Source organism: Cataglyphis hispanica, chromosome 22 (genome assembly GCF_021464435.1).
Source record: "Cataglyphis hispanica isolate Lineage 1 chromosome 22, ULB_Chis1_1.0, whole genome shotgun sequence".
NCBI classification, from domain to species: Eukaryota; Metazoa; Arthropoda; class Insecta; order Hymenoptera; family Formicidae; genus Cataglyphis; species Cataglyphis hispanica.
Genome location: NC_065975.1, coordinates 3,653,935 through 3,677,849, shown reverse-complemented (window position 1 = coordinate 3,677,849; position 23,915 = coordinate 3,653,935). Strand labels below are relative to the sequence as shown.

At 28.9% G+C, this 23,915-nt stretch overlaps 2 protein-coding genes and 1 long non-coding RNA gene across 6 annotated transcripts in view; 1 reads left to right on the top strand and 2 right to left on the bottom strand.

Annotated features, from left to right (window-relative positions):
- LOC126857739 (UDP-glycosyltransferase UGT4-like) overlaps positions 1–1,766 on the bottom strand; it is a 10,147-nt gene extending 8,381 nt beyond the window's left edge. For 2 of the 4 annotated variants that reach the window (XM_050607455.1, XM_050607456.1), the window contains exon 1: positions 53–1,766. The gene's annotated coding sequence lies outside the window, so the exon portion shown is untranslated. The remainder of the gene's footprint in view (positions 1–52) is intronic. The other 2 variants (XM_050607457.1, XM_050607458.1) reach the window with 2 other exon arrangements.
- Positions 1–14,050, top strand: part of LOC126857763 (uncharacterized) — a 24,199-nt gene extending 10,149 nt beyond the window's left edge. The window contains exons 2-3 of the long non-coding RNA XR_007688543.1: positions 13,680–13,805; positions 13,942–14,050. This is a non-coding gene — a long non-coding RNA (uncharacterized LOC126857763). The remainder of the gene's footprint in view (positions 1–13,679; positions 13,806–13,941) is intronic.
- Positions 13,818–23,915, bottom strand: LOC126857748 (rhodopsin-like). The gene is made up of 6 exons (XM_050607468.1): positions 23,381–23,915; positions 19,509–19,603; positions 17,268–17,378; positions 14,637–14,896; positions 14,373–14,488; positions 13,818–14,048 (listed from the first exon to the last, which is right to left on the bottom strand). The coding sequence occupies exons 1-6, from the start codon at positions 23,585–23,587 to the stop codon at positions 13,818–13,820; spliced, it is 1,020 nt and encodes a 339-aa protein (XP_050463425.1). The 5' UTR covers positions 23,588–23,915.

Genomic DNA, 23,915 nt, shown 5'->3' with positions numbered 1-23,915 from the left:
ATTTATGAATTATAGTTATGTAACGAAGAAAGAGAGAGAGAGAAAGACTCACTTTCGGTATCTTTACGGATGCTGAAAGATATTAGATGGCTGATGATATGGCTGATGACTTCCCGAAGTTTATCATTAAATTCTTACTTACACCTTTTTGATCTCCTTGATATCTCGCGATGACAATTATCGTAACACATAGCGGAAAAGGATATTGTAATATTTAATACTAAATATATATTATATACATATACGGAGTGTTATTATATAAATCTGTTTATCTAAGAGTTTTCTACAAATTTCGTCAACATGTATAACGTTTATCATCGGCTTGAAAGAACAGATATAAATTTAATTCGTTCATGATTGATTCTATTGTGGCTTAAAAGCTGGAAAAACATACATAAAAGCGTATCCAGCGTGAGAGATGCTTTTCACTGCACTCTGTATGCACTCTTTTATTGTACGTTTTGGTTTTGTATGTGTACGTTTTACATTCAATGCCTCGTTTCTCTCTTTATTCCCTTTCCGAATCCTCGCTGAATCACGACGCGCTTGAAATATTTTCAAATAGCAAAAATCGCCGATTAAAAGTATCTTTTATTATCGATAGCTTTTTCCTGTCCGCTATGGCATTTCGACAAGTCGCGCTTTTACAAAAGTATCCGATCCAAAAGTTCTTCGCGAATCTTATTTTTACTCCCGATAGATCTGGAAGAGAGCTCGGGTGTGATCTCGCGTATATCTCTTTCCGCGGATCCTTTCTCTCGAGTCGAGCAACGTCGCCTAAGAGAGCACTCGAGTTTCCTTTTTACGACTCGACATTCGAGGAGAAGTATTGCATTGTGGAAGATGACGAGCGGCTCTCGACACGCTACGGCTCTTTAAACCGATCTCTTACCGATGTCGTGTGTGTGTGAAATTCGAACGTCACCGCCCTCTCAATTTTCCCCTCAATTATCTCTTCCTTTCTTCGATCAGGTGAGGATCTCTTTATCCATCCTTTCGTCTGACCTTCTTTACCCCTTTCACGCGAGACTTGATCTTCAAACCGTCGTACACGACTTTCACTAATAACGCACGCCTCGTATGCGCGATCCTGGAAATATCCTTGCTATTATTTTTCGTCGTTTATCACCTGCGGTATCATTACCACATGTGTTTTCATTCACTTTCCAGATTCAGGTATCTCTAGGCACTATTTGAATCGTTTCAAACTGAATATATCTTGAATAGCTTGAGGTGCAGCCAATCTTGGCCGATCTAATTTGCAAACAGGGAGACTGTAATCGTGTATCGTAAATGTATTCTCTCTCCACCCCTATTCTTTAACGTTTTTTAAACTCGCAAAATTTGTAACTCAACGACCGCCGCACCCACACACGAACAATCTCTCTCTCTCTCCGAGCGATTTGAAACGATCGAATGCGAATAATTGAATCGTCGACGGGACACAAGGGCTATCGGTTGAAGTGTCAACCGCGAGCACGAATCGCGAAGAAATTCAGTTACGCTGACACGATTCCCACTGCGACATATCCTATCCCCCTGGTGTGTCGAGCCAACTTTTTGCCGGTATTTCTGCCCTCTCCATTTATTTATCGACAATTTATTTTTGAATCGCGCAGCCAGCGGAGGAGCGCTTCTCGCGGGACGGTATCGCGGCGTATCGAAAGCGCGGACCTTGAAATCGATAGCGTTGGCGTGCGTGGCACAAACACGCTCGCGAAGCTCGCGTATCGCCGAGCGTGAAAGTTTGACTGTGCCAACGGCAGCTTTAATGATCAGCTGAGCTCTAGAGAGAGAGTTTTTCCCTCCCACCAGGACGTTCTTTCATCGGTCACGGTATCCGCGAAGATGTGTTTATTGCACTCCCACGGTTCCTCGCACGGAGAAATGCTTGTTAATTCGATTGGCCATTTCGAGAAAATAATGTATGATTATGATGACAGCGAAACACGGCGTTGTCGGTGAATCCAAATTTTACAATAATTTTTTTAATTTCCTCTTTCTCTCTCTTCCCCCTCCCCCCTTCTTTCTCTCTCTCTTGTTTTTTTGGATGATATACATAAATGAATAAATAAATGATAATATAAATAAATTAATTAATAAATTAATATAGAAAATATACAAATTATTGAATGAATATTATATTTCCAATATTTAATGGATATTTAATGACTGTACGAGAAGATGAAATGATGAAAATAAAAATGAAAAAGGTACAATGAAAGTGTTCTGCGTGTGTGAATGCTGTGTAAATAAATAACTTTACTTGTGCGCGATAATTTAGCAATGAAACTCATTTCAAGGATATATATGTATATATAATTTCTGTTACACTAACATATAATAACGTTATCTGTTTATCAAAATTTGCTGAACGAAACAAGTGAAATTCTTCTTCGTTCTCGATCTAGAGAGAGAGGATAAACTTCCTTTCACTTTATTTTAGATTACAATTGACTTATCGGCTATTACCAGCGATACGAGAGGCATCGCCTCTCTCTTTCCCTGTTCACTTCGTTGATTATATACGTGTGGGTAATCTGCAATCATCTCGAGTCTATTTCGTAGAAGAACGAGTCTTAAGTTTTTATCTTCTTGCGAGTATATATAAGAGGAAAATCAGGGTTTAATGACAGGATGCGTTTGATAGTTTGATCATAAGTATGTAAAAGCGCTTGAGTTGAACGTAATTTGTCGTTTGAGATTGTAATATGAGATTTGTACTATTTATAAGCAATTGGCGCTGATGATTTTATTGATTTGATATAACTTTCATTTGAATTGAAAATTTAATTGCTCCGTCACTTTTTTCCTATCTTCATTACACAGTATTTCCTTGTTATATTCGAAATATTACAGAATTATGATAATTTCCGGTTATGCAATTTAGTCATTTCGAAACCTCGCAATCTTGACTCTCTATTATCTCGGTCAATGATCGTCTTTGACCGAGAAGTCATCAACGTAAAGTAAACATACGCGAAAGGGAGCGAAATTGAAACTTTAAAAATTAGGACAGATTTCACTGATTTGATTGAATATACCGTTATGTCTTGTGCGAACGAGATCTGAGATGGAGATTTGTTTGTTTAAGTAGAGCGTAAAAAAATGTCGATTTTAATCAATTTTTTTTAATTACTTAACTAATAATAAAAATGTTTATTATAATCTTTTTATTTGCAAATAAGTTATTTATTTTATTATGAGATAAAACACTTAATTTGATAATATAATATATAAAAATATTTTATATGTTTTATATATCTGTATAATATTTTTTATATACATAATATTTATTATATATATAAAAAATATTGTATATTATATATTATATACACACACACACACACACACACACACACACACACACATATATATATATATATATATATATATATATATATATATATATGTATATATAATATATATATATAATATTTTTATATATATAATAAATATTATGTATATAAAAAATATTATTTATTCTATTCCTCGATATCAATTTTTATAAATTTACAAAAAGGATGGAGAAAGAAAGACAGATTCTATGAACAATTTTTACATAATTTATTATATTATATAAATATATTATATATAGGTATATTAAAAATATTATTATATATATATATAATATATATTTATATAATATAATAAATTATGTAAAAATTGTTCATAGAATCTGTCTTTCTTTCTCCATCCTTTTTGTAAATTTATAAAAATTGATATCGAGGAATAGAATAAATAATTAATATAATAATCTTTTTGCCGTATAATAGATTCGATATTTCATTACGCAAATCTTATTAATCAAATTTTCACAATAAATTTTTTTTGAGGATGTAAAATTTTCTCTCTAACAATAACTTAATTTTACATTTTTAATGTTGATATTATATATATTCTAATAGCAAAATAAATTGCATTAAATAATTTTTTATTTTAGCGTTAAATATTTTAAAATTATGTTTATGTAAGAAAAGCATTGCTATGAAATTGAAATTATATAAAGCATAAGAAAAATGAATGATTATAATCTCCATTAAATTGCGTAATTATACACAGTTTTACAAAAAATATCGTCTATCTAAATATATATTTGGGAAAAAAATTGAGGCTGGATTTTCCCATTAATAATTTCCTTGATTATTTAACGAAATATAGGGAAAGCAATCGTTCCGAGATAAGATAATTAAATTGGAGATATTTGAACATACGCGATCTAATATGTAGTTAATTTGATTTGGTGCATTAATGCGCACCGGTGCATACTAAAGGTAATGCAACCATATATGCATCTGTTATTATACATATGCGAAATATGCGCGCGATATTACGAGAGATTGAGTTGGCGAAATACTCATAAGTTCAAGCTCTCATGTCACTTAGCAAAACGTATGATAAACATTTTATCACGCGATCAAGGTAATTACGTTACGTTTGTGTGTATTTCGAAAATTGCATACGCGACAGTGCGTCTAATGTATATTGCTATTAAAATGCATGCGAATGAATGAATAAATGAATGAATGTTCCGCGCATTAGCATTAATTGATCATTTATCTCCGTGTAACGTGATTAATTAGATTCTTGATCTTGGTACTTACCATCTTTGTTAGAGGAAAGATGAGCACATATTATTAGAAGAAATTTTTATTTAATTTATTTTTTAATTTAAATTTTGTCTTTTATTTGTATTATTTATTATCCATGTATTATATTCGTTTTTTTTTTTTTGCATTATTTATTATTCATATTATTTGCTATTTAAATCATTCATCATTTGCATTATTCATACTATTTGGTATTATAATATTAATATATTTCATTTAAATTTTCATTAAAAATGTAAAAATGTTAATTAAAACAAACGTTAATGTATAATTTAATTTTGTTTAGTTTACTTCAATTTTCTTAATTTAATATATATTCTTTGGATATAAATAAGACATCTCTCGTAATTAATATACACAATAGCAAAGATTTGATTTCTATTATTATTATATACTTATATATAAATAATTATTATAAATATGCGAATAATAAAAGAATTAAAATATTATTCGATAAAAATTGTTTAAATAAAAAATTGAATAAATTATTCGAATGAATATATATTCGATTATGAAAAAATTAAGAATTATCTCCTTCATTTGTCTTTTTATTTATTTGTGTGTTATAAAAAAATTTTATGTTGAAGACACGTAATTGCAATGCGCGATAATTAACTTATCGCGGAATGTCGCAGCCTTTTATATATTCGCTGTCAAATCATTAGTATTTTATGACACTCTCACGTTTTACGATTTGTTTAATCGCGACGTGAGTGAAGCAATCGCGATTATTAATCTTCCCATGCAGGCTCTACCGCTCTGCGGATCGACGCGACGTGATGCGAGGCGCATTCCGCGTTTCGCTGACTGTTAACTTGTCCGATTTTACAAAGTTAGACCTGATGGCGCACACGCGACGAATCCACTTGATCGTCGAGAGAAAGGAAGCCTCGCTGATGTCTCTCTTTTCAGTTCTGCTCACGATGTTTGGAGCACGTCGAGATAAGCTGGATGTACACTGTACATAATGTCACTGTCACGTCAACGTCAGATATTCTCATACGGAGCGATGCAAAAATATTTTGACGTAACGTTGCATACAGTGTGCGTACAGTGTTATATATATATATATATATATATATATATATATATATATATATGATTTAGGAAGTCGACATGCAATGCCTAATACAATCTACTCTTTCCTTATCCAGTTTAGATAACGACGCTATCGAGTAAGGAGAAATAAAGAAGAAAAATTAGATTAAACGAGGCGATTTAATTCATGACATTTTACGTTTACTTTTGTATTTTCGTGAAGGGGAAATTGTTAACAAAAATATTCTTGAAAAATCTCGATTCGCTAGAAATACTGCGTCGATTTACATCACGTGTACTATTATATGCATGTTATGTTAAAAATTTAAAATGTTTACAAATAAGTTTTCTATTTTTTCTGATTTACATAAATCCGATATAAACATGAATTTACTACAATTTTATTTTATATTACACGTTCTTATATAAATATTCGAAAATATTGTTTTCATTTTTACTGATAGCTAGGAATATGAGAGTAAAAATTAAAAAAAAAAGAAGATAATTATTTCTTCAAGAAGAAAATTCATTAATATTAATTGGAAAGCTATATTGTATAATTTTTCTCTCTATCACGGTGTCTTTTGAGTGACTATTTCTATTCTGTCTTCGATCAAATGTGCATTTTTATGCTCAGCATAAAATGCTTAATAATTTGACATATTGGATTTCATGTCGAATAAATACTTTGTTAACTCTGAACGAAAATGTATAGTGCGGTTCACCGCAATTTCATCTTGCAGCTGCATACTTTTTTACAAAATTGGCACATGAAAAACCGTGCGCAGCGCGCGCACACATATGGAAAGGAAATGTATTTAAATTTCACGCGCTAATAGGAACATATTGTACGCGTTACAACTTACATTCCCCCATGTATGTTTTTATTACAACAACATGACTATCGCGTTACCTATACAATACATACATTGTCTTTTATATTTTACGTCACGCGTGCACGCGGGATCATTTTTTTTCATCAAGAGGAAGACAAAATAAATTTTCGTTTCTCCTGTAACACAATTCGCGTTTTTATCATTCGAAATTTGACCAACAAAAATCAGGCAGATCAAGCTTTTCGCAACGCGGTCAAATCGACGGATTGCCCGCAAGAGAAAAGAAAGCATCGTTTTAAAACTTTCTAAAATATCTGCCTCCTCTCGGCATTGCGGGAAGAATGACGGAATATCGCGGAAAAAAATATCTTTATCGCCGTCTTCTTATACGATCGTCGCTCAAGCGTCCATTTTATTATTCTCCATTTACGCGAAGAAATTCGCGCAATTTAAAAGGCATTAACGCGAGCGTTCAATATTATTGAAAGTTGTCATCAGACAATTTTGATCCATCTCATCGTTGAAATATCTCGCGTGATTATATAAACAAACCGATCTCTCCTTCATATTGATCGAATTTCCGTGCGGATAGTTCATATTCGAGTGGCGCGGCGTGTGTTTACTGTGTCCATTGACCATCATCGGTCAATTGCACACAATCGCGGAAATAACTTGATGTACCGCGGTAGAAGATTCAATTTCTCGCTATTCCACACGATTAAATGCACCAGCGATATTTTATATTACGCAGAATATTTTTTAATAATTTGATAATGTTATATAATATGTGTACGTTACATTATTCGATAAAAAAAAATGAAAATTTCTTAACTTAAAAATGTCAGAGGTTAGCGATAAATTGTCGCAGAATAATTTCACAAAGTTTTTTTAAGGAGCAAAGTTTTTATTTCTATGCTCCTTTTAAAGAAGTTTTATATAATTTGTTCTCAAAGACTGTATTTAGTTAATGGGCAGAATATTTCCTTTCTTGTAACTTCAATTTTAATAAATAGAAATGTGAAAAAAATTTTACTATAAGAGAACATTCATTGTAATCAATATGTATTTTCACGTAATACACATCACGCTAACATTAATGGTATTTATCATTAACTCATCAAATGTAAAATCATTAAAATTCATAAAAAGAACTACAGAAAAATTAAAAAAAAGAATATAATATACAAAAGAAAAATATCAAGTTTTTTTTTGTTTAGAAAGAAAAGCAAAGAGAAAAGAAATAAAATAAATAACGTATAAAGACAAAATAAATTTTGAGACAAGATAAAAAAATTAATAAATAAATAGAAAAAGTATCTTGTCTACAATAAATGAATTTTTACGGCTTACAATATAACTAATGATATTATGTAAATTTTGTCGTTAATCTTGCGTCACTGATATTGCTTAATGAAACTTTCTATTTTATAAAATCAATTTAGATAACTAATAATCTCGTAATATGAAATATCTAAATATTATATTGTCGCTGATTATTCACTCGACCTATCCACGAAATTAATCGTTTTTTCACTGGATCTCGATATTCCACATCTCATGATGAAGTTTCCGAAAACAAGTTCTTTTTCATTCTCTCGCCTTCTCCTCGTCTTACGTCCAATTTACCTCTTGGATCTGGGTGATATCCGGTTTCACGGGTCTTTTTCTCATAAGAAGCTGCCTCGTGTTTTCGGGCGTTCACTATAGAAAGTGACGTGCCGTCTCAACATCTCATTTTATCATAAATTCTTTCACGCGCCAATTTATTGCATGCGCTCCCGATCGTGAAGAGATGGCTGGGCGTAATATTGGCCAGAAAATAACGCATTCCATAATTTTAATCGTCAGTAAAGATATGCGTCTAGAAAGAGAGAGGGGGAGGCCGGTCATCTATTTGTGTTGTTATTTTGTACAAAATTATTTTAATAACATTTTGCATTTTAATATTGAGTTTCCCTCTCAAGCGACAGTTTTTAACGAGTTTCGCTTTAAATAGATAACAAATAAATTCTTCCGCAAGAGATATGAATTTTGCAAACTTTTGTCAGTTATAAATAATTAAAATAATAATAATATAAAATAAATACAATGTACATAATATCATATAAATAATATAACATATAAATAAGTAGGTAAATAAATAGATAGAAAATTACAAATTGTCATGTAAAGAAAGTAAATAAATTAAAATAAATTTGATAATATAAAGTTGCATTTTTACTAAAATGTCATTTCAATTTTTTTTAAATTTAAAATTTATAAAAGCAAGATGATACGTGATTCTATTTCATATGCAATAAGTGCTAAATTTACAAGCACAGTGTGATCAATAGGACACTTTAATCTGAAAATGTAGTTGGTGAAACGGATATTATTGACCGGCGAACCTTTTCGGACGAGAAAAACGAAACGGCGAAAGATGAAACTAGAGATGTTATTAACATCCGATATGGCGATCGCTGATTTAACGAACACTTCCCAGCTTTATAATAATGAACAAAATTTATTCTTAGCTTAATGAAGCGAAACTTTAACAATACACAGCCATATAATCGCGGAGAACTGGGTTATTTATAGAAATTTATTATTTTTTATAGAAAAATTATTGAAAGTGCTCTCCAAAAATTTACTCATTATTATATCATGACTTTGAATTATCAATTACAATCCCCACGAAATTATATTGTGATCATTCTTGATTCTCTATTTAAATTTTTTAAGCGGAATATTAATTATAAAAGTCATGTCACAAAATTTTAATAAACGTCTGAGCGAATATGAGAAGGTAACTTTTTTACAGATTATTAATTCTTTTTTTTTTAAAGAAAGGTATATACTGCGTACTTAAATTGAAAGAGAGTAGGATAGAAAAATCCTATGGTGCTAATGAGTTATTGACTGTGTGGTGAACCGCATACAGATCTAACCGCAACCGTATATCTCTTAAACAGAGCTGAATGTTTGATTTGGAATTTACGGGACGCTACGAGACGCGAGCCGCATCTGTTAGAACGAAACAACCTTTCCCTCGAGGTGTATTTGACACACGAAACACTACTGCATATTTAACAAAACTCTTTCACAATTAGCACGACAATCTAGTCGCGGCAAACTTCTTTCTAACTGAAAGTTACCTTCTCTGCAGGTATAATGACAGCTTGAAGGATTCTGTATTCCGTTTGGCGTGAGACTGCGCGAGTCTCTTGTGTACATTAGTTGATTCTGCAATATAACGCCAACTGCATGCAGAAAATCTCGGCAAGAATGTATTACGTAAGATCATTATCCGTGCAACTAACAACTTAGAGAATCAATGTCATTGTGAGCGACGATATAAACTTGAAATTATATATATAAGCTTGTTTACTCTTAAAACTTCTAACAATTTTTAATGAGCGTTACGAAGAGTGTTTTGTCTGTATAGTAATAGGAAAAGAATTGTCAAAATAAAAAGATAATTTTTTACGTTTATATTGTTTGAAAAATCAAACAAATAAATCCGGATTATAAAAAGAATTAAAATATTATGAAGGTATGGTAAAATAATATGATTTTTAACGGCTTCGTAAGAGAAAATAATTGTAATTAATATTTTTCTTAATGTATAATAAAAAACTTTTGATCGTGAATATCCTCTGAAATCAACTGAAAGAAATAAAAAAAAAAAAAACGAGTAATTTACGGAAAGAGAGAAAGTGACAGATAATATTTTTCTACACGTTTCGGTAAATAAATTTTAAACGAGTAAATGGCTTTAAATCAAGTTTTGTATAAATATTTATTCGAATTTTCTTAATATATATGAAAATTTTAATTTCACAAGTTTAGTTTTGACAATGTTTATTCCTTGTCAAATTTGTCAATAAGCATTACAATTCGTGATTTTTTCCATAAGAATTAATATTAACTTTAAGCTTAAATAATTTCTACGAAATAATGTAATAAATGTCTACGAAATTTTCATCCTTTTCAATGTTTTGACATATGTCATATACATCCTTAAATGATTTAATCACAGATTTTTTTATAATAATAATAATAATAATAATAATAATTATTATTATTATTATTATTATATATATTTATTTATTGATTTTATATATTCTATAGAAGTCTATTTGGATTTTCAATAAACGCATCATACTTCACATTATATTTATTATTATATTTCTTATCAACAAATTATTTTCCCAATAAATACACATTTAAATTTGGATTAGATTATATCGAAAGCAGATTAAACTGATGGATTTGGGATATTTGAATTATTTATTGATCCATCAATCGTGCATATCAACGCAGAAACGTGACAGTGATGTAAAAGCGATCATAACTGACAGCCATACCGAAATAGCTATGAAGTGGTTAACCTTGATTGCTATATTTTAGATATGACTTATTGATACTCTTGCGCTTGCACTCTTTTTTTTTTTACGTTAAATGCTTATGCAATATTATACCTTCAGCGCGCGTAGCATGGATTTTTTTTATCGTTTAAGATAATTTCAATCTGGCGAGCTTATCAAGTTTTTTAATTATTGCTCACGAAGAGAAAGATCAATAATTTCAATTTGAAATAATCTCGCAAGATAAGGAGGCGAGATCGAGTTGTTCTTAATAAATGAAAGTTGTATAATTAGAACAATGTAATTTTATTGCCTGAGGCACAAATTCTGCGGAATATTTTTTTTTCTAAATAAAAAGCATATTCAATTAGAAATGTAACAAAAAAGGTGAATTTACTCGCAAAATTTGGATGTTATACAATAACCGAAAAATAGATATGCGCGTGGTGTGTGAAATAAATATGTGTTGCGTTGAAAGGTTTGCCGGAGCATAAAAATTTGATGAAAACAACCAGCATATATAATATTACATAGAATTTAATTTTCTTTGTGATCAAATAGCATCGTGATAGACAGATTGACAGAAAAACAAAATAAACTGCCGAAATAAACAAATTGAAATATAATCCTATTATATATTCCTTATATATATTTAATCGTCGTTTAATAATAACGATAAATAATTATATCCCATTGTGGAATAATTATATCCCATACTGAAATGTTAATTAATTGTTGTAATTAGAGACACGGTAATTATGTTTGGAATTGTTTGTATCTCTCTCGAGAGAGAATAAAGGCTGCTTCAATCAAAATGTTACTTTTTTTTTTTTATGCGCGAGCATATTGATTCTTCTGATTGTTCTGCTCACTCTTACTTTTTTATTTATGGAGAACCGTACACTGAAAACTATGAAATTAAGAGAGAAAAAGCATTGCGTTCAGAAATGATAATAATTAAAGAGAACAAAAACAAGTTTGTATATTTTTTAATAAAGAGTTTTAATAAACTCGAAATAATTTACGATAAATTATTTACAATTTGTTGATTTAATATTTGTCGCAATAATAATTCAACTAGACTAGACTCGTCTCGCGTTAACAGAGTTAGAGTTATCAACGTGAAATGAGGAGAGATTTCTCACAATCCTAAAGAGGATCTCCGTTAAAGCAAAGTCCATCCAGAAAATGTTAAGGAGAACTCACGGGGAGCGACACGAACGCGGCGACCGTAAATTTTCCTCGCGATTTCACTTTCTCCGTTGTGGCATAATTGCACGTGTTACGAATCGTAATGCTCGATTCCGCGCGGTATGGTCGCGCTCGCATAACTCGCGATCGCATTTTAACAATGCAGGATCCACGAACGAAATGTCAACTACGCTACAATAGAGCCCCGCCCCCCTCCCCGTCCCCCCGTGAAATGCGGGGAATACGTCCAACGTTATACGATACTCATAAGAATTCTATAAAGTTGGAAAAAAATATTTTATATCGCATTTATAACATTATTATTGTTTATTATAAAAAAGAAGCACGCCCAAAAAATTTGTCTTTAATGTATCGTGGCAATAAAATATTTTTTATTTTCTTTTAAAACAAAATGGAAAGGAACTTAACGGAATTCCTTACGCAACTTATGTTATGTAAATTTTTTATTATGTAATCCGAGAAGGAGACAGAAAGCAGTAGAATATTATATATAGAATATTATATATAGAAATTAAAAATTTGAAATTTATTTTTATATGCAAATTTAAAAGTTGCGTTACAAAAGTACCGTGCTATAAAGGATCTATTATTTTATTTTTCGTGCGCATGAAACAAGTATTTTGTATTTCATCGGAGATCGAAAAGCGATGAATAATACTCGCCATATCGACATAGCGATGATACACATCGTATCTCATAGCTAAAATTAATCAGTAATGAATATTTTTGAAACTTTATTTTACGCCTGGACATTTATTCTATATTTTTTTTCTCTTATAAAATCGACGCTACTCGATTCATGCTAAGAAGTGTACGTGTTCAAAACATTTGTATATTTCAATCTTAGAACTCTTGAACGAAGATTGCATCTTTTATTGAATATATTTTTTATGATAGATTTTTTGTCAAAGAATAGAAAGAGATGGATATGCGAGAATCATAGAGCTCGTGATTAGAGCTCGTGACAATAAAAGATATCGGATTAACCAAAGAGAAATCTTTGTTCCAAAAATTCTGGTTTTTGTGACATTCTGTTTTTTTTTTGTTTTTAATACATTGCTTCAGTGTCGTTTGATTTTCAGTTTGGCATCACGTATTTTTATTTTGATCGAGATATATTGTTCAAGATGTATTTCCTTTTTTACTTGAAAGATGAATGGAAGACAGTTGCAAACGTTAAACAATAAACATGTTTTTCAATAAAATTTTAATTTTTCATAAATTTTTAAGACGAGAGAACTTTTTGATAAATCTAATATTTGTGTCGAAAGAAATGTTTGATTTTTTTTTTTTTTATTTATACGCTCCATTCTAGAACTTTTTAGAAACAAGAGAATTAATCTATAACATTTATTTAAATTGTCTATCTAAACATAAAAAATACGTACATGGTATATATTTTTTCAAGCAATACAAAATAATACAAATAAACTCTGGCGTAAACGTTGTATTATTAAATAATAATTGATTCGTTTTACTCTGCCCTTTTTGTTTAATAAAAAACAAAAAATTTTGCGAAATACAAAATGCAAACGGATGTCAAATTAAAGTAAAAGAAAAATTATATTTGTGTATGAAAATAATACACTCTTTTTTTTTTCATGGAAGATTCAGACTGCTTTAATAATTAAAATTAGAATAAACGATGGAAAAAAAAAATTTCTTCCACTACCCATTCATCGTTGGTCCTCTGATAGCATCTTCCTCCATTATCATCCTTCCCTTCTGTGCACCATTTATGAGGATTCACGGGGCCACAAAAGGTATCCGAAGTTTTATCTTCCCGTTTGATTTGCTAACGTGCGATTGAAACTCTTCATTTCTATTTTATTCATCGTGGTTATTCCTGTATTATTGACTATCCTCGAATTCGTATTGATAGAAAAAATTTTTTTCCAGGTACGACAGAACTGAACATTCAAACTTGCGTATATTATAGGATTGTAACAGATGGAGGATTTCGCGAGAAGGGCAGGCAGCACCGCCACGATGTGGGAGGTTTGTACCTGCAACGTACGTATAAATTATCTTTTATGTGCTTTTATAATCCTTCAAGGTCCGTCATAAGTCCGTCAAGAGAAATTGATCGAGGCATTGGGAAGCTATCGGCGTATCGGTTATTAAATCTTATATAGACAGGCAATGGCGATTGATCGCCTTGATCTCCATCTTTCGACCTCGTCGCGATTGAATGAAATAATTTTGCTACTTGAATGTTATAAAATAATAATTTTGGTAAGCGACAAATTATTGAACATAATTGATAAATTAATTAAAGATCGCAACGATTGTTTTCGAATATTAAACTTTTTCTGATTAACAATACTCACATAGAAATACTGAACGGCGAGTGCAAGTACGGCGTAGGGTAACCAGGCGATTAGAAAAGCAAGGATCATTAAATACACCATCATAGTGATTTTCCTCTCGCGTCTGTTATTTTGACCTGGAGCGAGAAAAATACTTATTATTAGTAACAAAAAATTTATTAAATCTGTTAGAAATACTCGAATTAGAAAAGTTAAAGATAACTTTGAAATTATAAGCGTTATAAATATTATTTTAACGAATAATCGAATCTAGCAGAAACTCACCAATCCTCTTCCTCATTTTCTTTAAGCTTCTTATAATGCCATAGTAGCTGCCGATAATTATTGTCAAAGGAAGAAAAAATCCAAAAATAAATAAAAATCCGATGTAAGTGTCATTATGCGTCTCAGTGTCATGTAATTCCCACGACACGCTGCAAGATATGTTGCCGGCCTCCAGACCGTATTTGCCCCAATTGAAAAAAGGCGGTAATGACAAGGATAGCGCATATATCCAAACCAAAAGCGTTAATGCGTAAGCATGTCTATAAAAATTGACGAATTTTCAAAGAGATAAATATTTAACATAGCGGACAAGAGCTTAAAAAAATATTGAAATTAATTATCATAATAGATATGTGTGATGATTATAATTATATTGTTGGGAGATTTAATTTATATTAAAAAGATATAGTATACTATTTAAAATAAAATACAAAAATTTCGCTCATTCGTGAGAGAAAATTAAAATATTTCTTTAGATCGCATTTATATTTTGGAAATATTGTATAACGTATATAAAATTATTACATGCTTTTATTACAATTTGACGAATAATCTGATAAAAGCTAAATCGAAATATTTAATATTTAAAAGGATTCATATAATAAAAAAATAATCGTATCACCGAAATTACTCGAATATGCAAATTGAACTAGGCAGATATAATCGGACGCGGCTCAGGTTGAACTTTATGAATGTAATGGGCACAGTTCTATTGATTTTTTTTTTTTTTGTTCATTTTATATTTATATAGTCTATCATTACTTACAGAATTTATTATAAAATATTAGAAAAATAGAAAGTCAAATAAAACGCAAGAAAAAAAAAATAAATAAAAAAGTTTTTTTTTAAGCACATTTAATTTTTATCAAAATTAAAATTAAAATTAAAGAGTAAGAGATAATCTTCAAAAGTAATTTACTTTTGATATTTTAAAAATTTTTACAATTCAAAGATTATTAAATATTTTGATGTTTTCAAATTACGACAAATTTATCAAAAGCTACATCTTTTAATTTTTGGATTTATATCTTTTTGAATTTATATTTCATTAAGAAGAAGAGAGAATAGATTAAGATATTGCATGAATATACATCATATATAAATTTTCTTTTCTGATGGAATAACTCATTATGGTTGTAATATGTGATCAGAAACTGACTCGTTAGTGAAATATGTAATTCATTAAAGGAATAACTTATTGTTAAAGCGGATTAAGAAATCCGTTTGATCTCTCGGTTACTATCATCTTTAAAAGCGCAAAATGGAGCAAACAAGAAGATTACAAGGAGATATAACAAGGTGATCATTTTTAATCCATCGTTAATTGCGAAGGCACGAATATAATAAAGGATCTTGAGATTTTTTTCAGTTTTTCCTCAAACAATTTATATTTATAATAGATTTATCATGCGATATCTATAACTATAACTTTGCATCTTCTCCTTGTAAAGAAAATAAAATTCTTAAAATATAGTTGCGTTAGAGGATACGGTTATTATTTATATATTCATTACGTTACTTCTCGCTCTTCCACGCGATAAAAGAATAGCGCAATTAAAATATATCGCAAACTGCGCGAATTTATGTGTAAATTACGTCTTAAAGATAGGTATTAATGTAGGTATGATGGGGAACAAACAAACTCCACTTCCTGGAGAACGTCGCGATGAAAGTATGTATGTGGAAAGTCGAGAAATGCGCAAATTCATTATTTCACTATACCTAATGTTTGTATCATAATCCCTGCAATTTCGTTCCATAAGGAAGAAAGAGAAAATTATTTTCTAGAAATTTAAATTTTTATACACGACAGGAGCGGGAGTTTATTTCTCGCTGAGCGGCATGCTTTTTTCATGACATTTACAAAATAAATTCAATAAATAGATAAATAAAAGGTTTGAAACTCGCGTTTAAAATCACATAAAATTTTAGTTTTTTTCTCTTATCTTGATGTACGGGGTGAGTTTTTTAAATTGAGACACGTAAATATCTTAAAAGCATTTCTGAAAAGAAAATTTGAGACAAAAGTTATTTGGTTTTGGGGGCAAACATAAGTATTATTTATTTCTTTATTAATCCTTCTTAAGATCTTTTCAAAACATTATTATAAAATATTTTTTCATCAAGTATTTTTCAAGTTATCTTATATCTTAATCTGTCATATTTTGATATAAAATATCTTGTAAAATATTTAATTTTTGATAATCTCATCTGTAATACTTTTATGTACAGAATAATGAGATGAATCAATTGGTATAAAGAAATTAATTGTCTTTAAGAAAAAATACGTAATTATTTACAATAATTATTTTATTATATATTATAATTATTTTATTTACAATAATTATTTTATTATATATTATAATTATTTTATTATATATTTTTTTAAGCAATTATTTGTTCCTTTTTTACATGAATTGATTTATGAAATGACCTTGAAATAATCTTGAAAACATCTGTCGAATCAGAAATAAATAATGTTGTTTTTGCCCCCCAAAATCAAACAACTTTTTTTTCAAACTTTTTTTTCAAAAGGTGCGTTGTTTTCAAGATATTTAGATGCCTCAATTTAAAAAATTCATCTTTTATATACGTCTGTCTTATATGTCTGATTAATGATTTACACATTACCTTATTGATATCACCTTCATTGGACATTTCACTAGCAGAAACCTTTCTATTGCCATTACCGTTAAATTACCAATACTGGCGAATCCCATGGTAGTCATGAACCACGCGTACCTAAAGTAGGGAATCTGGTTGCCATAATTATGTGTAATATGAATCTATTAATAAAATATGTTCTATGATGTAAATTATATATTTGTGAATTAATATTAATTAATTTATTAAATGTCTTTTATTTATAATTAAGAGGAAAGCTATAATGTACTAGTACATAATTAATGTATCAAAGTTTGCTGTATTAATATTATTCATACCAAGTATTCTACATGAAAGAACATACATAACAAACATAAAAATTGTAGGTTTCATGGAGAAAAATATTTCCAAATAAAATTTATTTGTTTTTGAAAAAAATATTTTATGGATAGTGTAGTTTTGACCTCCTTATATGTTTGATCGCTTCTAAAATTTGAAGATCATTCATATTTCTTAAAATAAAATTATATATATTTTTTTTTATATAAACCAATTTTTTATTCTACATAAAAATATGATATTAAGAGAGGTGAGATTATTTAAACGAAACAATATTTTATATAAGAAAAAATAATATTTTATTTTGGAATTTCTTAATTCTGGAGTATATGTGTCATTTTTTGGCACTGCATACCCGGGCATGTTTTTTTTTTTTTTTTTAAGATAAGCGTTTCTAAAATATTAAAGGTGGACAGCTATGACTGAACGATTTAGAACGATGAAGATTTTTCTCACTTTTAACGTCAACGAGAGCGTTAGTCTTATATATATATAGCGATAACAGCTGTTCGGCGACAACTAAAGTTTTTATCACATATCCAAGTATATAGAAATGACTTTTTGAATTTTTACATAGAAATAAAAGAAAAAAATATTATGTTTTATAATTGTATTTAATTAAATTGTATTTATTGCTCTTCTAATATTTCTGATTCAGTTTGATCGCGTTTAAAATTAATAAAAGAAACAAGAGTTTTATTTATTACAATATTTGCGTTTGAGATCGAAAAGGTTTTAAAATTTTTGACATTTTATATTTTAAAAATTCAGGACCGAGTTTATCAATTTTATTCGGATTAACTGAAGAATCTTATAGACATATTATATAACACACAAGTGTGCTATTAAATATTTGATCACTGTAATAATTTCTAAGATATTTTAATTGAGAAAGTATGATTAATATAAGAATTTTGAGTAACGGTGGCCGATATTGACTCGATGATAGTTCGATGAAAAATGTATAGCCGAAATAATCGAACTGTCAATACTTTTATATACTTGATATCGAGATACTTTTCAGCACTTATTTTGATATATGTACATATACAAAATATCTTGTATTCACTTGCCAATATCTCACCTTAATATTTTTATATGCAGAATTAAAAAAAATGAAATTAAAAAATATATATAGTTTTATTTAGGAAATAGAGATAATTTACAAATCTCGGAAACGACTTTATCTATTTAATTAAATTAAAGATGCACTATTAAAACAGTAATGTCGAAAAAACAAACGACTTTCGAAATTTTCAAGTTATTTAGATTATTTCAAATAGAATTGTCTGTATATATACGTGAAATTTATTTTGTTTCGATATTATAAATTGGAATAATAAAAGAATGCATATTATTTTGGAATAAAAATGTTTCTCTTAAATTCTGACACGGCAAGAGAAAGTAATTTATATATTTTATATCGCGCGTATACATATGCGTGTGTGTGTGTGTATGTGTATCTCGGATATAATATGTATATACACAATGTGTATACAATAACTTATCAATTGTAAATTGTGTTTGAATCGGAAAATTCTTGTCGATGTTTCAACTATAATATGTATGTACACGATGTAATAATATATACACAATTGTATCATTTGAATCGGAAAATTCTTGTTGACATTTCCACTATAATGGCTATGTGTGTGCACGTTTCCCGTAAAGTCCAGATTAAAGCAACGCAGGAATATCATAGTTAAACTTGATACTCGCATTTTAATATCTAAAATATTCTTATTCAGTTTGTTTAATCGATTACTTATCATTAATAAATATAACGCTGAAAATTTATTACGAGCACACATACATATGACATCTTTGTTCAGTCGTGTCTAAAATTTGCAAATTTGCCTTCATAAACAAAAATGTTGTTCTATTATATGTACATATATTAATTTAAATAATAAAAATAATAATATATACCACAGACACACGTTATGGTTCCAATACCATGCACCAGCGATCGCAGACATCAGTGCGACAGGATTTCCCAGCGCAGCTACTAAAAAATCTCCAACCTGTTGCAACAAATGTGTCAAACATTACATATAAAAATACTCAATAAAGCTGTTTATTTTAACTAATCGATATCGTACTTAATTATGCATATTTTAATGTTGTTATCTTTTCTAACTGTTTTGATACAACAATTCGGATATTTTATATTATTTTTCTGAATTTGCCAATTAAATATATGTGCGTGTGTGTGCGTATATATTTACAAAAGAAGTTCTACATATATGAGACAATTAACGAGACAAAAAAAATATAAGACGTTAAATCCATTGATTTGATGAAATTTTTGAAAACAATGTTATCATAATAGAAAAATTTTCCCGAAAATATGGAAATACTTTGAAGAATCAAAGAAAAAAAACATAAACAATGCGTAATTTTATTACATATATTTGAAATAAAAATTAACCTCTCTCTAAATTAAATTTAAAGATTATATATAAAGATAAAAAAATGTGTAAATATTATTTAAATTTCATATAAGTTTAAATTAAGCAATAATTTTGTATAATCCTTTGATAGCTATTCACGCCAATATTTTGCGAATTAGAATTTTGCTTTTGAACCTTATCATGAAAAGATTATATATTCCTTTGAAATATATAAGTTGACAACATCATTATGTATATCTTTGTCGCGGATAATTTGTAAAATTAGTCGTTTAAGAAAAAAAACTTGACTAGACATTTTATAAAACATGAATTTTTTCATAAAGATTCGGCGCTTTATACAGGCTTTGATTTTACGAAAGGTCTGCAACGTCCACAGACGTCTATAGATCTAGAATATTTTTATTCTAATTTAAATTTCAGTTAAAGTTCGTATAGGTGGTTACATTAAAAAAAGATACGGTATGAATACTGCTTAATGTATTCAGAACCTGTTTTTGTATACATGTCACGTGTATTTGTACGTCGTATAATGAAGTTTAAAGATTTTTCCTTGTTGCCAATCTATACGGCATCGTAGCGAAAAATTTTTCCTTATGAAGTATATAACGAAATACAAATATTGATTTATTACATAAATTCAAACACGTGACATTTTATCTTTATTTTCCAAGTAGAGATGGTTTGACATTTGGAAATATGTTTTTTTTTTTTTTTTTAATGCAATCTTAGAAGTATTTGCTTACATATATTTTTTATTTATTTATTTAATTATCTTATGATAATTGCATATAATAAAGCTAATAAAATAAGATGTTTTAAATTAAAAAAAAAATTAAAATGAAAAGATTCTTTGTGTAGTGTATGTGTGTGTATACTTATATATCAAATTTTTAAAATTTAATATAATATTGCATATTTTTATACATTAGATTTTATATATTAAATTAAAACAGCTTATGTGTGCAATAAATTTGTAACTCTCATAAATTTGTACTCTCTCAAAGTTTCAAAAGTATAATAATATAGAACAGATTTATTTTTCAAAACTAATTTATATGCTAAAAATTTATTCTTGAATAGAAGAGACTGTGTGAAATTGATGTCTATAATTATAATTTAAAAAAAATGTTTATTTTTAAATTACCAATTATTTTCTGAAACTTTCTTTTGCGAAATAATTCTCTTTTTATCAAATTAATTAAAAATATAACACAGTTTGATATTCATATTTTACTGAATTATTGTAATTATTGTGGTAATTAATTAAATATGGTAATACTGTAATTAAGTTGACGTTATTTAAAAATACATAACATATTTACTCAATCCGAATATTTATACTGATTTTATTTTCTTATAGCAAAATGTATCTATTTTATTAGCAAATTTATTTTTCTACTTTCATTATTTTTCATTGTGAACAATTAATAATTATATAATATTACAGTATATATATATATATATATATATATATATAACAGAAAGAAGAGGGGGGCGGGAAGGGAGAGCATATATGCTTTATAAGAAAGTTGATATACCTATTTATATATAATATTATACTTTTAACCTAATTAATTTCAAATTATACTATCAAATTATATTCTCTTCTCAAATAACTCTTTATCAAGTATAAATAATTTAGAAACATCTTGTCGTGCCATCATAAAAATAATAATTTTTAATGAATTGGTTAGAGCATTTTGATTTTTTCTATAATATTTACCGCGTTCATTTTTAATATTGTTCATGAGAACTTTTATAATGTTGCTAAATTACAAAAACAAGATTTGTCACACGATATTTCTCTAAATTTTACTATATATATTGATGGAGGATTATTAAATACACATAATTATTTATAACAACATTTTATAAACATAATATAAATAACAAGAGGATTTTTCAACTTTGTGCATCGAAAATTATTTTAAAGTAGAATTGTTGTGTGTGTAAAGAACGATTTTGAATTCTAAGTATATTCCAATACTTGAGTTTGTAGGTCATCAGTTACAGAATTTGTCCGACAAATGACTTCCCGATATTTTTCCTAAAGAAAAATCTGTCTCAACTCGATTAAAATATTCGTAGATAGAAACCATAATTTTACCACACCTTGTGTGTATTGTAATTTTGATTTATTTGTTATAATACATAAATGAAATAAGTAGGATATATTTCATATAAAATAAAAATTGAAGAATTTAATATCGTGCGAAACAATAAAATGTTCAAGCAAAAAGTAAATAATATCGTCTAGATTATTTTATCGCATTGATATAGGAACGTCGTTTTAAACGATAGAGTTTCTCTCATAATGCATCGCATGATATTGTAGTCATGAGTAAATAAAATTACCCGTATTAATCCAATTGGTATGTGTTAGTTTCATTAATTTGTGATGCAAATCAAAACAATAGAGAAATCCATTCACTCCGTATTGTTTTAAAATTTCAAACTGCAATTAGTAATTTTCGCAATGCCATAGGATAATATATTTTTGCAGTACAGAGTAAAATTAATATCTACGTAATTATATTGAAATGACAATATTAATTAAAGATTTTTATAACTTATATATTTTTAATTAAATAATTAAAGTATGTGTGTTGTATTTATTTAAATAATAAGGATTTATTTTTCAAAAATTCAAGAACATATACGTATATATATATATATATATATATATATATATATATATATATATATATATATGTGGGTGTATGTGCGTGCGTGACTTTCTTAAATTGCTACACATTTCTCCTTTTATAAACTATTGTAGATAGAAATCAATAGCAGAGATATTTCTTCATTAATTACAGATTAATTAAAGGTCTTTTGAAACTTTCAGAGTATTGGATTCTCCTTCCTTTCTCTACCTCAGAATGCTCACAGCTTGACAAAGTTAATAAATGTCTATTTAGTCCTTTTGCTTGGCTTTTATATGCGATTAATGATTTTCCTTGTTTACATTTGTAATATTTATTTTTACATAAATTGGATTAGAAAAATATATCATATTAAAATATATATTTCTTAGCAAGAGATAAATATAAATTTCTCAGATAAAATTCTGACATTTATCGCGGTTATTGATTCTTTAATTTTTTGAAAGATATTTTAGACTACAAACACACACACACACACACACACACACACACACACACACATATATATATATATCTGTCTGATCAGCGCGTAGAAATTAACTTTCATAATCTCTCTTTGTGACATCCGCGGTTGTGTGTGTGACTTTTTATTAAACATGCGGTAAAAAAAATTCATTATAATTGCATTAAAATTGCATTTTAAATGTAGAGAAGTTAATTGCTACGCATCGATCATTATCTGCAAGTCAAATTCGATAGAGCGATCGGCAATAACACTTACAACCATATTGACGAGGATCACATTGTTGGGTGTCCAGAGCACGTTGGCTTCTTTGACAACTGTCAGAATAACCAGCAGATTCAGGATGAATCCGAAGAAGCCGATGATAGCGAGTACGACGGCCGCGAAAATATAAATATCGGACAATCCCTGTTCATCAACGATGGAAACATCGTCCGGCGGTCTGATGCTCAGATTCAAAGACATATGTATCTTCCTATCGTCGATTAGGACTTCCGATTAAATCGCGGAAATCATCTGTTCTATGAGAGAATGGAAACACTCGGTCGACGACGATAGCGAAATCAATGTGGCTTGTTCGTCTCGCTCACTTGCAAAAAAATAAAAAAAAAATAAAAAAAAATAAAAAATAAAAAAAGAAAACTAACGACAGCAACAAACGACACAATGGCAATTCCGTCCCGGCCGCATTAATCAAAACCAGTGGCGGAATTTCAAAGTCATACTACCCTTATATAAAGTTCGCCCAAGCCGCCCTCGCCGCATTTTCCCCAGTCGTCCAGCAGCCAACCAA

What these genes read in the sequence shown, in the direction of transcription:
- LOC126857748 (XM_050607468.1), bottom strand. Translation starts at nt 23,587, where the DNA reads ATGTCTTTGAATCTGAGCATCAGACCGCCGGACGATGTTTCCATCGTT. An exon ending in ATGAAGGTGATATCAATAAG is followed by an intron (nt 14,897 to 17,267) that starts GTAATGTGTAAA and finishes CAATTTTTATAG; the next exon opens with ACATGCTTACGCATTAACGC. An exon ending in GAAAATGAGGAAGAGGATTG is followed by an intron (nt 14,489 to 14,636) that starts GTGAGTTTCTGC and finishes TTCTCGCTCCAG; the next exon opens with GTCAAAATAACAGACGCGAG.